The 20,764-nt window shown below is 43.1% G+C and overlaps 1 protein-coding gene across 1 annotated transcript in view; it reads left to right on the forward strand.

The window, feature by feature from the left end:
• LOC117360618 (sodium channel protein type 2 subunit alpha-like) overlaps positions 1-20,764 on the forward strand; it is a 349,967-nt gene that overhangs the window by 40,092 nt on the left and 289,111 nt on the right. Inside the window, exon 5 of the mRNA XM_033944654.1 lies at positions 9,763-9,891. Within this exon, the coding sequence (XP_033800545.1) occupies positions 9,763-9,891 (129 nt within the window). The remainder of the gene's footprint in view (positions 1-9,762; positions 9,892-20,764) is intronic.

Raw genomic sequence — 20,764 nt, forward strand, 5'->3', positions numbered from 1 at the left:
GCTCCTGATTGGTGTAGTCTGAATTTAGTACAGGAAGAGGCGGTCAGAGAATACCACGAATTAGTGAGTCTGCGAACTGCAAATTCGCGGGTGAACACTGTATTTTTGTATTTACTATAATTGAAAATTTCAGCGGGGGGGGGGGGGTAATATGGATCAAATACTCTTGCATAAGGAACAGTATCTCATATTTGATTTTGATAATGTTTATCCAGCAGGCTTGAATCAATAAATAGACTGTGCAGGGTGGGTTTTTTTTTTTAAATATAAATAAAAGTGCTTCAGTAATCTTTATTATTCATTTATTTTTTGCTGTATTTTTAACATAGTTGGGATTACATTCATATAGTATTGTACATGCATGTTAACGTACATTGAGCATCACTTAATTTATTGAGACCTTTAAGTTTTGCTGGCGGTGAATAGTCTTGTTACTTTAGTTTTTCATAATTTTTTACATAATATTCTTTTTACTATGGCCCTCTTATATTAAGCTGCGGTAAAGGTTTCTCCCATGGCCAGGACCGCTAAATGCTCAGATGCTGCTCTGATGCTCGTAGGAATTCTATGAGTGACTAAGCAGTATCAGAGCATTTAACGCTGTGAGCCATGGTAGAAAACTTCTACCATGGCTTAGTAAAAGGGGGAGTAATATCTTTTAAATTTTAGTTTATTTCAAGTTAGGCCTACTTTTGATGGCATCATTAACAAGTGTCCACTATGCTGAGACATATTTAAAAAAAAAAAAAGGAGACGTAAAGTCTGCGTTTTTTCCACAGGGAGGAAATTGGGAGCGCAGTTAACAGTAAATATCTCAAACGTTTATGGTCCAAATGTGGTGACTCAGTATTTCAGAGATGTTAATATTGGGCTTTTGTATTTCAGTTCATTTTCTTGTGAGAGTTGTTTTCTACATTGTTGGAGTAAGTCAAATTTTATGTGTCGCAGCACTTAACGTCACACTTGTAATGGTATAAACAATGGTGCTCCACCTAACACTTTAAAGATGTTATTGAACAATTCACCAGTTCATTCACTATGGGGTAGTATATGTTAATATAAAACTGTTAGGTGGTATTTCCCAACTAAACAAAATCAGTCAAGGCCTTAAATTAGTGCTCAAAAATTAACAATCCCAAGGTAGATAAATAATGTAGAACACTGAAAACAACATATGATGCACAATAATATCCAAACAGAGGAGAAAAGACCTCAAAGAATCCCTGGAGTCTAGTCAATAGAAAGACACCAATTTAGTGTTTAGGGTATTATCATAGGTCAAAAACCTCTGTTTGATTAATTTTTAATTAAATACTTATGTTTAAAAGATTTTTTGATAATTTATTTTTTAATTTAGATTTCTTTAGATTTCATTTTCTCTCATGCTCAAATGAGAAGAAGAAAGCCAGCAACCATTCAAGATCAAACCATTAGCAACGCTGTACATGACATATTGAGTTGAACACAAAAAAGGCACTTATCTTTTCTAACCCGACGGAGACCAGATCTATTTCACACTAACAGGCTTCTTCAGGGGAAGTGCTGTGAAACTTAATACTGCCTATACCAGCTAATTGATGGTTGCTCGATCTTATGTTGCACGGTCGCCACTGACATACTCTCATGTGGGGAGTGTGTGGCGCAGTGGTTAGAGCTACAGCCTCAGCACCCTGAGGTTGTGGGTTCAAATCCCACACTGTTCCTTGTAACTCTGGGCAAGTCACTTAATCCCCCCCATTGCCCCAGGTACATTAGATAGAGTGTGAGCCAACCAGGACAGATATGGAAAAATGCTTGAGTCCTGATTATAAACCACTTAGGCTATAAGTGGTTTATAAAAATAAACACATTTTATATACTTGTATTTATATACCATATTTTTTGCTCCTTAAGAGGGTGGAAATGTAAGTACATCTTATGAAGTGAAGATACAAATTAAAGCCCGCTACAACCGCCACATCTTTTAAACCCCCCGCCACTGCATATTTTAACCCCCCCCTACCGCCACATATTTTTAACCCCTCCTCCGCTGCCGCATATATTTAAACCCCTGCCACCGCCGCATATTAACCCCCCCCGCCATAGCTGCATCCTTAAAACCCGCCCGCCCGCTGCCATTGTACCTGGTGGTCCAGCGTATTTTCCAGACAGCGGCGCCACAGGCCAGAAGCACAGAGATCAGGAGTAAGCCCTCTGCGCTCCTGCCTGGGTCCGTGCCGATCTCCGAATTACTGCAGTCAGCTGTCGCGGGACTTGCGAGAACTGACTGCAGCCATTCAGAGATCGGCGTGGGCCCAGGTAGGAGCGCAGAGGGCTTGATCCTGATCACTGCGTTCTGGCCTATGCACTGCTGGCTGGGAAAGATGAGAGCCATCCAAGGAGGGAGGATTTTAAAAAGGTACCGAGGGGGTATGATTAAAGGTACGGGGGGAATGTGTGTGATTTAAAAAGGTACTGGGGGTGTGTGTGTGATTAAAAAAGGTACTGGAGGGTACGTGAGGGGATGATTTAAGGTATTGGGGGGGGCACGTGGTTGTATGGGGGGATGATTTAAGGTACATGGGGGTATGGGAGAATGATTTAAGGTACTGGGGGGCACGTGGTTGTATGATTTAAGGTACTGGGGGGCACTTGGTATTGGGGGATGATTTAAGGTACATGGGGGATGATTTAAGGTACTGGGGGAGTACATGGGGGGTATGAGGCCTTCCTTTCTGCCTGCCTGCCTGCCAGCCAGCTACTAGGCCTGCCTGCCAGCCTGCCAGAGAGCCACTAGGCCTTCCTTCCTGCCTGCCTGCCTGTCACTAGGCCAGCCTGCCCGTCACTAGGCCACAAGGCCTGCCTGTTCTGTGCCCTGTCCCGGCCTACCACTAGACCACCAGAGAGGGGGACAGGGTACAGACCCTTGCAGAGAGGGGGGACGACAGGATGCAGAGCTTGGTAGGAGAATTTGGTTCAGAATGTTTTTTTTCTTGTTTTCCTCCTCTAAATCTAGGGTGCTTCTTATGGTCAGGTGTGTCTTATGGAGCGAAAAATACAGTATACAGATTTTATTTTTAATATCTTATTATAGGGGTCTCCAAAGTTTGGCCCGTGGGCCACATCAGGCCCATGAAGAATTGTGCAGAAATGCGCCAATTGGACTAATTTTCCAATGAGAATCCTCACAAAAAAACCCTCAAACCACAGGGTGTTGACAGAGTTTAAATGTATTAATTAAAATTGTGTTCAAAATATATTATTAATCCATATTTTTAATAAAGTTGTGAATAATATTAATAAGTTGTGAATAATAGTAATACTCAATAATAAAGTTGTGAATAATATTAATACTGAATTGTAATTGTATACTTCACGGTATTTCTTTGTACTTGTTTGGCCTCGATCGACAGTGTCAATTTGTGGCGTTGTAGGTAGCTCTGGTGCCGTGACTACCGTATTTTTTGCTCCATAAGATGCACTTTTTCCAACCCCAAAAAGGAGGTGGAAATAAGGGTGCGTCTTATGGAGTGAATACCCAACACCCCTCCCCCCCCCCGTAACCTTTTTTTTTTTTTTTAATTGTCACCCTCCCTAGCTAGATGCGGCTGCCTGCCTGGTCCCGGCAAGTAGTGATGGCTGACGTGGCTTGCGGGACGAGTCCTCTTCTTTTCCCTTGCAGACAGGCAGGCCCCGGCCCTCTCCCCGTTACCTTTTTTTTTTTTTTTTCATTCTGTTGCCCTCCCTCGCTAGAAGCGGCTGCCTGCCTGGTCCCGGCAAGCAGTGATGGCTGACACGGCTCGCGGCTCAAGTCCTCTTCTTTTCCCTTGCAGACAGGCAGGCCACGCCCCCCATTACCAGCGTTCACATAGTTTATTTTGCAGCTGACTTAGGTCACTATCCCGCGGCTTCCCTATTTTCGGGGTTCTACATGTCAGGAGTGTTTCAACAGCTTTTGCCACTATTGCAATGATATACCTTGTGTGTATGTTTCCCCACTCTCTCTGCTTGAAAAGACTTAACTACTTTAATTGCAACTGTACTGTTATGCCTCACGGTGCTTAAGAAAGAGATTCTGCCCTGTTCTCAGCCGCCCAATCTTGGTTTTTTTGCCGTTATGGGTCGACAGAAGGCAAATTTGCTGCACAGTGATGTCAGCGGCATGAGAGTATCCTGTGTTTCATACGGGTATCTTGTCTCTCTCGGTGTCCCTGAAGGCTGAGTCTATGTAGGTTTAGGGGTTTTCTTATTCTTTGTGCCTCTGTGCAGCGCTGTGTGTTTCTGGTAACACTAAAGCACTGTATGTGTCTGGTAGCACTATAGAATTGATTCCTGAACTGTCTTTTCTATTTCTAGTGTGCCAGGGACTGTAATTTTCAAAGCTTCTTGCACAGATTTCTCAGGTCGCCATCTTCTCATGGCACCTGCTAGTCAGTCCCTCAAACTGGCAGGAAGAGCCGTGTGGCTCCTTCTAACCAGGGACAAGTTATCTATTCTCCCAAACCCATAGAGTAGCAAATGCTATGTGGCTGTTGGAATCATCCCTGAAGCTCTCTTTAGGGATGTGAGCTTTATTTGATAACAATTAGGGTGCAGATTGTTTCCTATGGGGCGGTCAATGCAGCTTCTGAATTACGTCTAGTACGTCTTCACTTTAAAGGCAGTAAGTTTTTGGCTAACATTACATGGAGTTAGCACTGTTTTCAGAATTCCAACATACTTCTTCTTATATCATCGCAAAGCTGGATTTTTCTGGGAACGTTCCTTTCTTCTTCCAGAATTTACAGCTCTTGTCCAGCCGTTCCCCGACTGTCTGCTTTTAAGTGTTACTTGTACTCGGGGCAGTAGTTTTAGTTCTTCCGGAACTAAGGGAAGTTATTCCATTTGCTTCATAGTGCCTAAGACGTGGGAATTGGTCAGTCGGGGGCTGGATCTCATTCTGGTAAATTAGTTTCTCAGAGTTAGACATTTCTGGAGAAAAACTGTGAGAATATTTACAATTTCCCTATGGACACCGAATTTGCACTATCTTCGCTTAGCTCTCATTGAGCAGCACTATCAGTTTTGGCAGATGCCATTTGGCCTAGCCATGGCTCCATGAACATTTTTGAAAATGAGGGCAGTGGTGGTGTTTTGGCACAAACAGGAGATTCAGGTACTTTCTTTCTTAGACGACTGCTTGATTCGGATGTCTTCCAGCCAGGTCAATTTGTCAGGCACAAACGGGTGATTTCTTCTATTTGAACTTCTTTTCTTCAATTCTTTGGATGTGAATCTTCAAATTTCCAAAGAGCTCTTTTCTCCTGTACTAATTATTGGAATATCAGGGGATGTTGTTCATGTAGGAGAGGAATGTGTTTCTTCCCAGAGACTGGGGCGACAGGTTACAGTCTCAGGTTTGCCTTCTTCAGTCACCAAGAACAAGAGTATGGGATTCTATACAGGTTCTAGGATCTATGGTGGTGACTCCACTTGGAACTTCGGCTTGCTTTCACATGAGAATGCTACAGCAGTCGCTTTTTTTCCAGTGGTTCCCGGTATCTCAAGACTCCAATTGTAGTATCTAGAAGACTCCTCAAGCATCGCTCAATATAATTTGGTGGCTCAGCGAGATTAATCTTTTCAAAGGCATGCCTCGGTCTTTGCTGGACTGGCTCAGTCACCAAACATCCCAGGCTGTCGGGTTGGGGGGCTCAGTGCCTTCAATCCTTAGCACAAGGAGTCTGGTATTAAGAGGAGACTCAGTACTCGTTCATTCTTCTGGACTGAAGCATGGTCAGACTACTGTTTCAGGAGTTTCAGACCATTCTTCTGGAATGACGATAAAGGTCTTTTAAGAGAGTGTTATGACAATGGTATTGCTCTATAACCAGGAAAGTACATGATGTACTCAGTTGGCAAGTAAAGTAATGGTTCTACTTTAATGGGTGGAATTTCATCTTCCTCTTCTGTCAGCGCATCATTTTACAGGACAGGAAAAGGGTTTAGATAGACTTTCTCACCACAAAATCTGAGCATGGACTGTCTATTGTATGTTAAAATGTACAGCGCTGTGTACGCCTTTCAGCGCTTTAGAAATAATAAATAGTAGTAGTAATAAAATCTTCTACATCCTGGAAATTGGGAACTATTTGCTCAGGCGTTCCAGCTCTTTGTATAAAAGTGAGATCTCCTAGAACTAGACCTCATGGCCTCGTCTCGAAATTCAAAGCTCCCTAGCTTCTTCAGCAGACGCAGGGAGTGGCAGTCAGAGAGGGTAGCAGTGTTGCTTCTTTCTCGTCTCTGGTTTCTCTTTTTAAGTGTTTTCCCCTGGCTGTTAATTGGATGGATTTGCCATCTCAAGCTCGCTTTCAGGGCACAGTAATTAGAGAATCTCCAGATTGGCTGCACCATCCTTGCTATGCAGATATGATGAGTCTTTCGACGGTTGAACTGTTGAGATTCCTGGTGTCCCTGGATTTTTTCACCTAGGGTCTGATCAACATGAATATTCATCCTATTTTGGTATTACGTCATAGCTTTTGAAAAGTCATGGCTGATGTGTAAGGTTTATGCGAAGCAGGTTATTTCTTCTCTTCTCCAAGCGATACAGACGTCTTCACCTGTGGCTTATGCTTCCGTTTGGAGGCTTTTCCTTTCTTGAGTACTTCTCAACATTGACACCCTTCCAGAGTTCTATGATTTATATTCTTTCTTTTTTGGCACAAGCGTATTGCCAAGGGCTTAGCATTTAATTCCCTTCAGCTTCAAGTGGCAATCTTAGCTTGTTACAAGGGCTAGGTATCTCACTCTTTACTTACTTCTCAGCTTCATGTAGTTCAGTTCCTAAAAGGAGTACAGTATATTCATACACCTCTTAAGAAGCCCTGTCCGGAGTACAGTCTTAAGGTACTTCTTCGCAGTTTACAGAAGGCTTTGTTTCAACCTTGTCTTTTAAGACTCTTAAAGGCTGTGACATTGAACACGGTGTTTGTTGTGGCCATGGCTTCAGCTCAGCAGTTTTCTGAGTTGTAGGCCTTGTACGGCGGAGATTCTTATTTCTGATTTACAGATTCTGGGGTGTCAGTTCAGACAGTACCACAATTTCTTTCTAAGGTGGTGTCATCCTTCTTTTTATGCCGCTCTCGCTTTTCCTTCCTTCTTCCTGGGAGGAGGAATGGGGAGGCAAGCTTTTCATCACTGCATTTTTAAAAAGTGCATAGCATTCTCCGCAATCTCTAGGTTTCTAACGACTTTTAGTCATTTAGATCACCTCTTTTTCAAGGGATGCGACACACGTATGGCAGAGTCCAAAGCCTCCATCGCTTGAAGGGTCCAGGAGGACATTCTTTACGCTTACTTGGCGGAAGAACTTCATGACCATTCAGCCAGAGCAGGCGGCTACTTGGACATAATCCACAGGTTTTTTTCCTTGGAGGAGTTTTGTCATGCGGCTACTTGGTCTTCCAAGAATACTTTATCTCAGCATTACCGATTGGATGTGGAGGCAGCGTTTAGTGCTTCGTTTGTTGCAGAGGTGGTGTTTGCTTCCCACCCAGATTGAAGATTGCGTTGCTATATCCCATTGGTCTCTGGATTCATCTGCTGCTGTTGCTAAGGAAGGAAAAATTATGTTCTTACCTGTTAATTTTCTTTCCTTTAGATGCAGCAGATGAATCCAGAGCCCTACCCTTTCTGGATATTGACTGTTGGTTTTTTCTTTTGCAACTTTCGAAGTCTGTTATTCTTGATAGTTGTACTCTGTGTTATTACCTTTTGAAATTTGTTATGGGAAAGAAGTTTTTTACATGCTAAGCATATTGATGGTTACGAATGCTTGGGCAAGGAGCAATACTGAAGATGCAGGAGGTGTGCCAGCCAATAGGACCACCTGTTAATCAGTCTCTATCTCCACCTGCTGGTAGATGTGTGTATCCCATTGGTCTCTGGATTCATCTGCTGCGTCTAAAGGAAAGAAAATTAACAGGTAAGAACATAATTTTTCCTTATTATTTCTGTAGCGCTGTCATTTAACCCTGTTGGTACTGCCTTTCACTTTCCTGAACTTTATATAATATTTGCTATATATGAATGTTACATGAAATGAATGTATTATGTTTAAGGCCAGTATTACAAATGACTTATTCGGGTAACTTTTGCAACGCAGTGAATACCCTTTGTTTTAAAAATTTTGCCAGTGGGCTAAGAGGGATACAGTTTGGCTGTACAAGTTCATGTCAGGTCAAAACTTAGGCCTAGATTCACTAAACTAACCAATCTGGATCGTTGTTGGGTGATTCGTGGCTGAGTTCTGCCGAACGACCGATTCACTACAGATTCAGCATGCAAATGATCTGATCGGATGCACGCCTACAAGCGATCCCACAGATTGATGTAGGGCGATCGAGACACATGCGCAGGTTATCCTTGTTGGTTGTAGATGTGATTTGCGCATACGCTTGCTCTTGTCAAGTTATTGTGCTTGGAATAGTTTTTACATGTGTAGTTGAAGAGCTAACGTGTGCCTATACAACATCAGAAACAGGCTTTACCTGCAAGAGACACTGCAACATCCACCGCAAGCCCCCGACGGGACTTCCGACAGCAAACAGCAGCAGCTTTAAATCCATCCACACTAAACTTCACGAGCCCCGCTCCCATTCTGCGTTTAGGCAGGAACCCGGGGAAGCACTGCCCACTCTCTATTTCATAATGTCCATCCAATCAGCGCTACAGGGGGGAAGGAGTTCCTTCGCCCACAGAACGTTGTGCATCCAATCATGTTAGGCGCTACCTGTGGCTCTCGGCCAGCGTCTGCTAACTCCTCTTCCCTCTCTCTCAAGCTTTGCTGCAGTCTCCCATAGGACAGAAAATATAAGGGGCTGGGCGAGAGCAGCCAGATTATGGAACAGAATATACTTTAAACCCGCAGGTTAAAACCATGGGCTCGCACTGCACAGCGCTTTTTGCAGAATATATAGGGAGTAGTGTACAGTTTTAGTTTTATTTTGATGGCTGTTTTGTAACCTCAATACTGGGATTTCAGGGCGGCAGAGAGCAGGAGAGTCGGCAAGGACAGTAAGCGACTGGTCTTCAGCAGTCGCTTCATTTTGGATTGGCAAACCCAATTGGTGTGTCTTCTTCTGTTTAGTGAATCGATGGCTTCCTATTTATGCATGCGTTTTCACCTCATTTGCATGATCGGATCGGATCGGATCAGGTAGGAGATTGATCGGCCAGAAGATTAGTGAATCGGGTTGGGGAACAATCGCAAACTGGTCGGGACACGATCGGTGAGTTTAGTGAATCTAGGCCTTAGTCCTGTAAATAAAGGAGCAGACATGGGAGGGGAGGGGGGTGTCCAAGGGTGGGGCTTCAATTTAGCTGACTAGTGACAATATTCAACTAGTCTACTGTGCTATCTAGATGTCTTGGCCATAGAAATAGTAGGTTTAGAAATAATCAGGATATTTGTATATTGCTGAGCTGCCATAGTCAACAGATCAGAGACTGGCATATCTTTTTGAATATCCATAAAAAGACATCTAGATATCTTTGCAGATTTAACCCCACTGAATATTTATGTTTTCATTTCCATGCATTTTCTTTCATTAGCACTTTCAAGCAATAGAGTATGCCTATAGAATATTTCAGAAGGGTTTGAATATAGTGGGTCAGATATATTAAAGGCCCTTTCCCATTTTGTTTACCATGGAGAAAGTACTACATCTGGTGGATCGTGAAGATCGATATATGTGCTCTGAAGATGTGTTGCTTCTAACTTTCTTGGACACTGTTCTTCAGGTACACATTCACTGGAATCTATACATTTGAATCTCTTATAAAAATTCTGGCAAGGGGCTTCTGCTTAGAAAAGTTCACTTTCCTTCGAGACCCATGGAACTGGCTTGATTTCTGTGTTATTGTTATGGCGTAAGTATTTTATTTTGCATTTTCTCAGCAAAGCATGAAGTTAAAAGCATTAACTATTAATATTACTATTGAATGTCTCTGTTTGTATTTCTTTAGCCTAAAACAGGGGTTCTCAACACAGATCTTGCCAGTCTGGTTTTCAGGATGTCTATAGAAAAGGTGCATGAGAGGGATTTGCATGCACTGTCTTGTGTGTCCTGAGGACTAGTTTGAGAACCCATAGTCTAAATAATAACACCTTTGTTAATGTTTATGCTAGTTGATACATTTTTGTATTTCATCTTCTTAGTGGCTTAGTGAGGGTGGTAGGCGCCTGCAGCGGTGACTCATTCTCCTCGCTCCTTCCCCACATGCTCCTCACCGCGCATGCACCCTTCCCCGTACCTCTTTAACTTCAATGGTGCGAGCAGCATCTCCAACTTGATGCCTGCATTGCCTTTTCTTCTGTTGTCACTTCCTAGTCACGGGACCCGGAAGTGACATCAGAGGGAGATCCAAGACCGGCGCGAGCAGCAAGTTGAATCTGCTGCTCACACCATCAAAGAGGTAGAGGTACGGTGGGGAGGAAGTGAAGGCACATGCATGGTGCGGGATGAGTAGGAAGGTGCGAGGGGCAGAGAGGAAGAGAGGTGCCGACACCCCATCAAGATGGTGCCTGGGGCAGTCTGCCCCCTCCTTACTATGCCACCGCATCTTCTAATGATTAAAAAGAAATTGCAATATGTTTTGACAGTGCTCTGCTTTTCCTGTTAATTTCAGGGGATGCTGTTCATCATATCTCATTCTAAAGTTTTTCAGAAGAACATGGATTAATGTGAGGTTTAAAGTGGCATAAACATTTTGCAAAAAATCTGTTGTGTGATTTTGTTCAGATAAAATAGCATGAGATTGTCATGAAAGCATATTAAATAGTTAAAGGCAAACTGCAAAGATATAATCCTGAACAGAGGCGTTTAAAAACTTCAGTTATTTATGGTTTAGACTGTCAAAACTATGAATATTTTTTGCAACATAATGATTCTCTTGCATTTTGTAAATTTTTTATAAACATGTTCTGAATAATATGCAACAACTTCTTTTATTTTTTTTCTAATCTTTATACCTCTAGGTCCCTCTTACCATTTCATCTTTCTTCAACCGAGATATAAAATGTTGTAAAAATAGTTGGTCCTTCAGAGTCTTTTATTTTCCTTTCTCACGCTAACACTTTGTTACACAGGCTTCGTTTAAGAGCTGTTTAACTATAGTGTACTGAAAGAGCTGTTTAACTATAGTGTACTGAAATGTGGGTTTAAGATGGCTTAATGTGGGATTTTACCATGCACTAAACTCATATTTAATGTGACAACTTTTTATCGCTCTTATTCTTCCTATTCAGGTGGCATTAAGGGCCTGATTCTCTATAGGATGCTGATCTTGGCGGATGTCTAAGAGGTGACCACTGATTTTGGCAATTACACATCGGCATCATAAAGAGAATTGTGTCTACATCACTGAATAGACAACTTAAATGTAGGGGGGTACGGCTTCTGTTCTTTAAGACAACACAATTCTGTATAGGACACCGGTCTCGGTGACTGAGAATTGCGCACTGGTATCCTATACAGAATCTCATCTTGTCTTAACAGATGGCTAATTCCTCCCCCGCCCCCCCCCCTCCAATTCTCTAACCAGCGCCCATGTAACCTGCACCATTTAGCCAATTCTGCCTGCCTGATTGCCATCAGCTGATTGCGGCAAAGGAATCCCCGATCAGCTGAGCGAACAGGACTCCCCAAAATCATGGCTTCGGGGAGTCCTGCCAGCTCAACTGATTGGGGTGTGTATAATGTGGTGGCGAGAGAGCTTGGGTATATCTCCCGCTGCTGAAGAGGGTTGGGAGTTGTTGGTTGGCGACGGGAGAGTGTGGGCATCTCTCCTGCTGCCGAGGAGGGTTGTATCGGTTGGTGGTGGGAGAGGGTGGGCACCTCTCCCGCTGTCAAGGAGGGTTGAGGGTTGTGTCAGTTGGCAGCTGGAGAGATTAGGCATCTCTCCCTCTGCTGGAAGGGTGTGTCAGTTAGTGATGGGAGAGAGTGGGCATCTCTCCCGCTGCTGGGGGGGCTGTGTTGGTTGGTGGCGGGAAAGAGTTGGCATCTCTCCCACTGGCAGGGGAGTGTTGCTTGTCGGCAGAAGAGAGTTACTTGTGGCTCAGTTTTTTTTGTTGTTGTTGTTGGTTTTTTTGCCTTTATTCTGTGCATGTGCCCATCGCTATCGCCAGCAATGGGCACATGCAAATTTAGCAAATCTTCACTACTATCCGCCAACCTCATTTGCTTGAGCAATTTTTTAAAAATGACTCGCGTTTTTGAAATCGCTGCAAGTATGCCTACCACAGCATCCCATCTGTATTTAATGCCAATTTTTGAGAATTTATAGCATAACTTAGTAGCTGGAATATTGGTATTTTGGTGGGTGTATGCACAGACATGCACATATTTGCTAGTATATTGGTCATTTACACACATTCCTGGTGCCTAAATGATGGTAAAAAATTGCCCCTTAAATGTGAATCCCTCAGTTCAGAAAACTAATGATGACACAACTCTAACATGAAAGAGGAGAGCGACGTTTCTGATAAAAGGGATGGAAAACCTTTCATACGCTGAGAGACTAGAGAAACTGGGTCTCTTTTCCCTGGAGAAGAGGAGACTTAGAGGGGATATGATAGAGACTTACAAGATCATGAAGGGCATAGAGAGAGTAGAGAGGGACAGATTCTTCAAACTTTCGAATAATAAAAGAACAAGAGGGCATTCAGAAAAGTTGAAAGGGGACAGATTCAAAATGAATGCTAAGAAGTTCTTCTTTACCCAACGTGTGGTGGACACCTGGAATGCGCTTCCAGAGGACGTAATAGGGCAGAGTACGGTACTGGGGTTCAAGAAAGGATTGGACAATTTCCTGCTAGAAAAGGGGATAGAGTGGTATAGATAGAGGATTACTGCACAGGTCCTGGACCTGTTGGGCCGCCGCGTATGCGGACTGCTGGGCACGATGGACCTCAGGTCTGACCCAGCAGAGGCATTGCTTATGTTCTTATGATTCCTGTGCTGACTCATCTGCATCTCAGAAACATAAAATACCCCGCAAGCATAAAAATATAAACTGTATATGATCTATGTATGATGTGGATATATGTTGTTTTAATAAATTGATTGTCCTCACTGTGGTTTGACTTTGTGTCCCTTCCCCACTCCTTTTTCATTCCCATATCCTGTACGTGGGGTTGTGATTTTTCCTTCGTATTGTGTGATACGATGTTACCTTTTAACCCATTCTGAGCACTCTGGGAAGGATGGGGTATAAATCAAATAAATCTTAGGGAGCCGCCCACGGCTTTCTGCACACTGCGGCAGTGAGGAGGAGGGAGCCGGCCAGAAGATAACACTGTGGACCACATTGCACCATGGGCCACATAAAATGGCCAGGCAGGCCGGATTTTGAGTTTGACACCTGTGGCTTAAAGGATGTGCCTTTTGTCTGATTTTAGTGATATTGTAGAGAAAGAAACAGCAGGTTTTGGAAGTCTGTTGTATATGTGAAGAGAAGGAGAGAGATGAGTGAAAGATTACCCCAAGTTTGCGAGCTGACAGAATAGGGAGAATGAGGGTATTGTTCACAGAAATAGAGAACAGGAGAAGATGAGAAGAGACAGGTTTAGGTGGAAAGATAAGGAACTCAGTCTTGGTACATGTTTAATTTTAGATGGTGGTGAGTCATCCAGGTAGAGAGATACTGTAGGTCTGCGAGTCATCTGCATAGAAGTGATACTGAAAGCCATGGGAGGAGACTAGAGCACTAAGGAAATAAGTGTAGATGAAAAGAAAAGAAGTGGTCCCAGGACAAAGACCTGAGATACACCGTCCGAAAGCAAGATGGCAGTAGAGGAGGATCCACCTCAGCATACCGTATGTTAAAGTTGTGATGGGAAAGACAGGAAGAAAACAATATGATAGCAGAGCCCTGAAATCCAAGTGAGGACAGTATATAGATGATAATTTACCATGTCAAAGGCTGAGGATGGAATAGAGGCCTTTGGATTTGGTCAAGAGCAGGTCATTGGAGACTTTCGTAAGCTGCAGTAAAGGCAAGTGGTGCTTCTTACTAGAGAATGACACGGGGAAAAAAATCTGTCCCTGTCACTGCCCCGTCACCGGTCCACTGGCCCCTTCACCGCCCCGTCACTGTCACTGCCATCCCATTCACCACCCCGTCGCCGTCCCCACAGCATCCATTTAAGCCTCAGAACTGCAATATTTAGCTTATTCCTTCCTTATAAATCAAAGTTCCTGCTGCTTTGTTTATAAATTTTTATCAACACAACTAATATACTACTTTATCCTAAAGAAAAAGAAAATAAATATAATTATTTTTTCTACCTTTGTTGTCTGGTTTCTGCTCTCCTCATCTTCTCATTCAATTCCTTCCATCCACTGTGTGTCTTCTCTCTGTGTCTTCCATTTGCTCTGTTATTGTGCCTCTCCCTTCACTCCCCTCCCCAATTGGTCTGGCACCCATCTTCTTCCTTCCGCTCCCCCATAGTCTGGCATCTGTCTTCTTCCCTTCCAGCATCTTCTCCCCACTCTGTCTTCCCCATTTCCCTTCAGGGTCTGTTCCTTTCTACCCTCCTTCAATGTCTGTTCTATTCCTTTCCACCACAACCCTTCCCTCCCTCCTTCACCATCTGTTCCTTTCTACCACCCTTCAGTTCCTCTCGCGTGGCTTATCTATCTACCTCCCTCCCTCTTATTTTCGTGGCACGTTACAATGTAATTTGTGCAAGCCGCTAGAGCCTGCGAGCTTGGTCCCAGTCCCATCCCCACAAACCATCTCGCTTCTGTGTTCCTATTTTCCCCATTTCTAATATCTCCCCTATGTATCTGGCATTGCCCCCCCCCCCCTGTGTCCATATACCATCCCCATGGCATGTCCCCTTTATGTCTCTGTCCCTATGCCCCATGCACATAATTTCCCCTCTTTCTGTTACCTTTCTGTGTCCAGATTTCCCCTATCTTCCATTCAGTTTATAAAATGGAAGTTCATGCTGGATGATTCCAGCACAAGAATGTCCCTATCACTTATTTTCAAATAGGCTGTATCCTGTTCCAAAATACATATAAGATGGACGTTTGTGTGGGAAATTCTGACTTGGTCGTCCATGTGAAAATGCCTCTTCACATGTTTCATTAAATCAAAATAGATCAACCAACAGCTACCCCCGCATTTACTTCTGTAGGAAGTTTTTTTTCTGCATCTATAAGTACATCTGTAGAAGGTGATTTCCTATGCTCTGATGTTCCTGAAGACTGACTAAGCTACATTTCTGCCATGCCAGACATTATGCATGGGGTGTGGGGGGATATGTGGTCCAGCTATACAGGATCCCATGCCCCACTAAAACCGTGCCCCATCCACTGTCAGAAAAAGGTACTCTTTTGCCTGTATGTATTAGATATCTGATTCAACTGCTGAAGGCATTTCTCATTGTACTATGTTTTCAAGCAAAACCATGCATAACTTTATGTCTGGGGTTGGCATTCCAGCTGAAACAGTGAAGGTATGCTTTGCAGTTCTGTCTCAATATGGATAGAGTTGAATTCAGGTGATACCTGGCAGATACACTTTAAAATCTGCACTTACCATATCTCTAATAAGGACTTCATCTTATTGCTATATGTAATTATTAAATTCTTGCCTGAACCTGGACCCAAAGGAGCTTTTCTGTTGTTTGTCAAGTCAAATTGTGACTGTAAGCACATGGGATCTCTTAGAGATAGGAGGAGATAGTAGATGGGCAGACTGGATGGGCCATTTGGCCTATATCTGCCTTCACGTTTCTATGAATCCAAACTGATTCCTGCAACCATGGACCCTCTTTTTTGAGACACTAAAATCCATGCCCATGAAAGGTGCTATTTCATGTGCATTCTTTACTAATATCTGTGTTTTAATTACAGGGAATCACTGATCCAGACCCTTCTACTAGGTGGACAAATCCTTGTTTTGTGGCTCTAGATGAGCCATTATCCAAAAGGGAGATTCTTTTATTTGTATGTAGAATTAATGAATTACTTTTTCCTCTAATAATTCTAGCTCTGGATTTTGCTGCTGAACTTCTGGCGAATCTACTGGACTATATAAATATAGATGGTGGGTGTACTAGTGCTGTGAGGTAGTTGAAATATATATCTCTTGAATCTGACCTTCCATCCACAGTTGCCAAGTATATGCTCATATGAGGTGTTTTTATATATGTGTTCCATAATAACAAAGGTGTGTCTTTTCTAGACCTGGTTGTTATGCCTCCAGAGGAGAGTGTGGCATCGTGGTTAGAGCTATAGCCTCAGCACCCTGAGGTTGTGGGTTGAAATCATGCGCCATTCCTTGTGACCCTTGACAAGTCACTTGGTCCTCCACTGCCCCAAGTACATTTGATTAGACTCTGAGCCCACCGGGACAGATAGAGAAAATGCTTGAGTACCTGATTTATAACGTATTCTGAGCTCCTTTGGGAGAACGGGCTAAAAAATATTGAATAAATAAATAAAACGATGGCCTCTGAATATGAACCTGGATACAGGTGGCCCTATGGAGTCTCTTGAGAGTGATATTAAGGGGGAGGATATTAGGATAAAGACTGGCTGATCTCACTCTGTTGGATTGCTGGAGTGGGAGAGTGGAGCTTTGTTCTTGAGCCAGCTAGAATTAGATATTGGGAAGGCAGTCGCTAGGAGCCTGTTCTATGAGGGAATGTAGGTACACCTGTGTTCCTTTATAGAATACCTAGTCTTTAAGCCTGTTACATTAACGGGTGCTAGAATAGATGTGTCTGTCCGTCTCTTTGGCTGCTGTCTGTCTGTAGGTCTGTCTTTCTTTCTTTCTGTGTCTCTCCTTGACCACTGTCTGTGTGTCTGTCTGTCTTTCTGTCTCTCTCTCTCCTTGGCCGCTGTCTGTCTTTCTTTCTGCCTCTCTCTCTCCTTGTCCGCTGTCTGTCTTTCTTTCTTTCTGTATCTGTGCTTGACCACTGTCTGTGTGTCTGTCTTTCTCTCTCCTTGGCCACTGTCTGTCTGTCTTTCTTTCTGTCTCTGTTGCTCTGTGTGTGTGTGTGTCTTTCTGTCTGTCTGTCTCTCTTTCTCTCTCTCCTTGGCTGCTGTCTGTCTTTCTGTTTCTCTCTCTCTCTCTCTCTCTCTCCTTGGCTGCTGTCTTGTCTGTCTCTCTTTCTCTCTCTCCTTGGCTGCTGTCTGTCTTTCTGTTTCTCTCTCTCTCTCTCTCTCTCTCCTTGGCTGCTGTCTTGTCTGTCTCTCTCTCTCTCTCTCTCCTTGGACATTGTCTGTTTGTCTTTCTGTCTCTTTCTCTTTCATTGGCCGCTCTATGTCTGTCTTTCTGTCTCTCTCTCTCATTGGCCGCTGTCTGTGTGTGTGTCTGTCTTTCTGTCTCTTTCTCTCGTTGACCGATGTCTGTCTGTCTTTCTGTCTCACTCTTTCTCTCATTTGCCTCTGTCTTTCTGTCTCTCTCTCTCTCCTTGGCTGCTGTCTGTGTGTCTTTCTGTCTCTCTCTCTCTCTCTCTCCTTGGCTGCTGTCTGTGTGTCTTTCTGTCTCTTTCTCTCTCTCTCTCTCCTTGGCCGCTGTCTTTGTGTCTGTCTGTCTCTTTCCTTCCCTCCCGTTCCCCGCCTGTGCCCCGCTTCCCTTCCTTTGGCTGCCCCCCCCAACCCCCTCTCTGCGGCAGCGCCACCAGCCTCCAGCGCCATGGCAGCGAATTAATAAATCCTCATCCTCGACCCACCCAACAAACTCAAATTCTGAGGTAAGGAGTGTTGGTTCGCTGCCGGGCGGACAGAGAGTGCGGCTCCTGCGAGCTGCAATGGTACTCTGACCCAGAGGGGAGAGTGGAGACAGAGGAGAAGGCCGTGCGACCAGGGAGCGGCAGTGGTTATGGCCTTCCCTCCCCTAGCTCCATAGTTCGGTCACCGCCGCCTCCTTCTCTCCCTGATGTTAGCTCTGAACGTCCACACGCACACGCCGGACTCTTTAACATTCTGCCGGCCACAGAGCTATGGACACATGGAGCCACCAGGTTTGAAGTGTGCATGCGCGCTAAGGGAATTATTATAGCGGATGATTCCATAGAGCAGGGGTGTCAAAGTCCCTCCTGGAGGGCCGCAATCCAGTCGGGTTTTCAGGATTTCCCCAATGAATGTGCATGAGATCTATTAGCATACAATGAAAGCATTGCATGCAAATAGATCTCATGCTTATTCATTGGGGAAATCCTGAAAACCCGATTGGATTGCGGCCCTCCAGGAGGGACTTTGACACCCCTGCCATAGAGCATCAAGTGCATATGATCTGATATATATCTTAAAACGCTAGCCAGAATAGCCAGTGATCCTAAGTATGATGGCATATTTTCATAGTATGCATTATACGCCAATACTAATAGCAAACTTGATTCGATAGTTAATGAGTAGCCAGTGTTGCTTTATGAATAGTGGTGTTACATGATCACATTTAAGAGCAATACTCAATAAATAGATTGGACACATCCCGACCTGGATGTGTCCAATCTATTTATTAGACAACTCAGTTCTGTAGCTTATCTAAAATAGGGTGATTTACATGCTTAATTAAAGTAGTTTAATAATATTGTACAAATTCAGACAGTCCTTAATAAAAATAGCAACTCTGAGTAAGCTTTTTCTTATATGTGGTTATGGGTCTGTGATGGGTGTGTCTTTAAATTAAATGCAACTAATATGAGTATGTATGTGTGTGTGTGTGTGTATATGTAGTTTACCTGCCTAATTTTCCATCAAGAATTTTTTTGAATTCTCCTGAATTGATCACCTCAGTTTTATCCTCAGCAACAGATCCACAGCATAATTATGCACTGTGTGAAACTATTTTCTACATTTTGTCTTCAGTATGCTGGTCATTAGTTTCATGGAATATCCTCTTCTTTTATGTTTAGTAGGATGTTCACTATTTAACTTTGCTACCCCACTCATGATTTTATAAACTTCTATCAAATTCCCTCTTGGTCATCTTTTCTTCAAACTGAGGAGCCCTCAGTCTCTCTCCAAAAGTGAGATGTTCCATCCCATTTATCATTTTTGTCACACTTCTCTGACCCTTTCCTAGTTGCACTTTATCCCTTATTGAGAGGGGGCTGTAACAGGTATCTATACCGAGGCATAATGATATTCTCAATTTTGTTCTCCATCCCTTTTTCAAATGGCTCCTAATGTATTTTCTTTTTGTAGCAGCTACAGTGAAATGAACTGAAAATTTCATTGTATTATTCACAGTGATGCCAGGATCTTATTTTGTGTGTGTGTGTGGTGCTTCCTAACTTGGAACCCTGAATTTTGTGGTCGAGATTATTTTTCTTATTTACATCACTTTGCATTTGCCAACATTTATTTATTTTTTCTTGTTTTAAATTATTTTATTCTTTATTTCACCTCAACCACATTGAAGGTTGTTTGGTCTTTGACCTTTTTTAATGCCCATCCATCCTGCAATAACCAATATCTCTCTGTTGACATATTCAAGGTCTGGTAAACAAAGGAAAGAAACTATTTTCTATTTCTATTTATTTATTTTAGTATTTATTTTAGTATTTAGTATTTATTTTAGTATTTAATATTTCCAGTGGTAGTTCACGATGAGTTACCATTTAGGTACACCAGGTACTTCCCTGTCCCATTAAATTTCATTTGCTACCTAGATGCACATTCTTGTGGTCTCAAAATTCTCACAATCTACTTCCATATTAATGACTTTGAATAATTTTATGTCCTCTACAAATCTGATTCCCCTTCTTGTCACTCCTGTCTCCAGATCATTTATGAATATGTTAAACAGCACAGGTTCCAGTAGAGACCCTTTGAGGCTCCACTGGTGACTCTTTTTCATGTAAGTAGTTGACTGTCCTCATCTTCATTTCCTGACATAAGAACATAAGAATAGCCTTACTGGGTCAGACCAATGGTCCATCAAGCCTAGTAGCCTGTTCTCACGGTGGCCAATCCAGGTCCCTAGTACCTGGCCAAAACCCAAGGAGTAGTAATATTCCATGCTACCAATCCAGGGCAAGCAGTGGCTTCCCCCATGTCTTTCTCAATAATAGACTATAGACTGTACCTCTAGGAAATTGTCAAACCTATCTTAAAACCAGCTACGCCATCCGCTCTTACCACAAACCTCTGGCAATGCGTTCCAGAGGTTAACTTATCTCTGAGTGAAAAAAAATTTCCACTTATTGGTTTTAAAAGTATTTCCCTGTAAGTTCATCGAATGTCCCCTAATCTTTGTAATTTTTGACGGAGTGAAAAGTTGATCCACTTGTACCCATTCTACTTCTTTCAGGATTTTGTAGACTTCAATCATATCTCCCCTCAGCCGTCTCTTCTCCAAGCTGAAGAGCCCTAACATTTTTAGTCTTTCTTCTTACGAGAGGAGTTCCATCCCCTTTACCATCTTGTTCGCTCTTCTCTGAATCTTTTCTAGCACCGCTGTATCTTTCTTGAGATAAGGAGACCAGAATTGAATGCAGTACTCCAGATGAAGTCACAAAACGATATAGGGACATTATAACATTCGTAGTCTTGTTAACCTTCCCTTTTTTTTAACAATTCCTGTTTGCTTTTTTGGCCACCGCCACACATTGGGTGGAAGGTTTCATCATATTGTCTATGATGACATCCAGATCCAGATCCTTTTCTTGGGCACTAACCCCCAAGGTAGACCCTAGCATCCAGTAACTGACCTTTACCCAGTTTGCAGTCTATTAAAGGGCATTGCCTTCTATCCTTTAACTTTTAATTTCTTAAGG

Source organism: Geotrypetes seraphini, chromosome 5 (assembly GCF_902459505.1).
Source record: "Geotrypetes seraphini chromosome 5, aGeoSer1.1, whole genome shotgun sequence".
In the NCBI taxonomy this organism is placed as follows: Eukaryota; Metazoa; Chordata; class Amphibia; order Gymnophiona; family Dermophiidae; genus Geotrypetes; species Geotrypetes seraphini.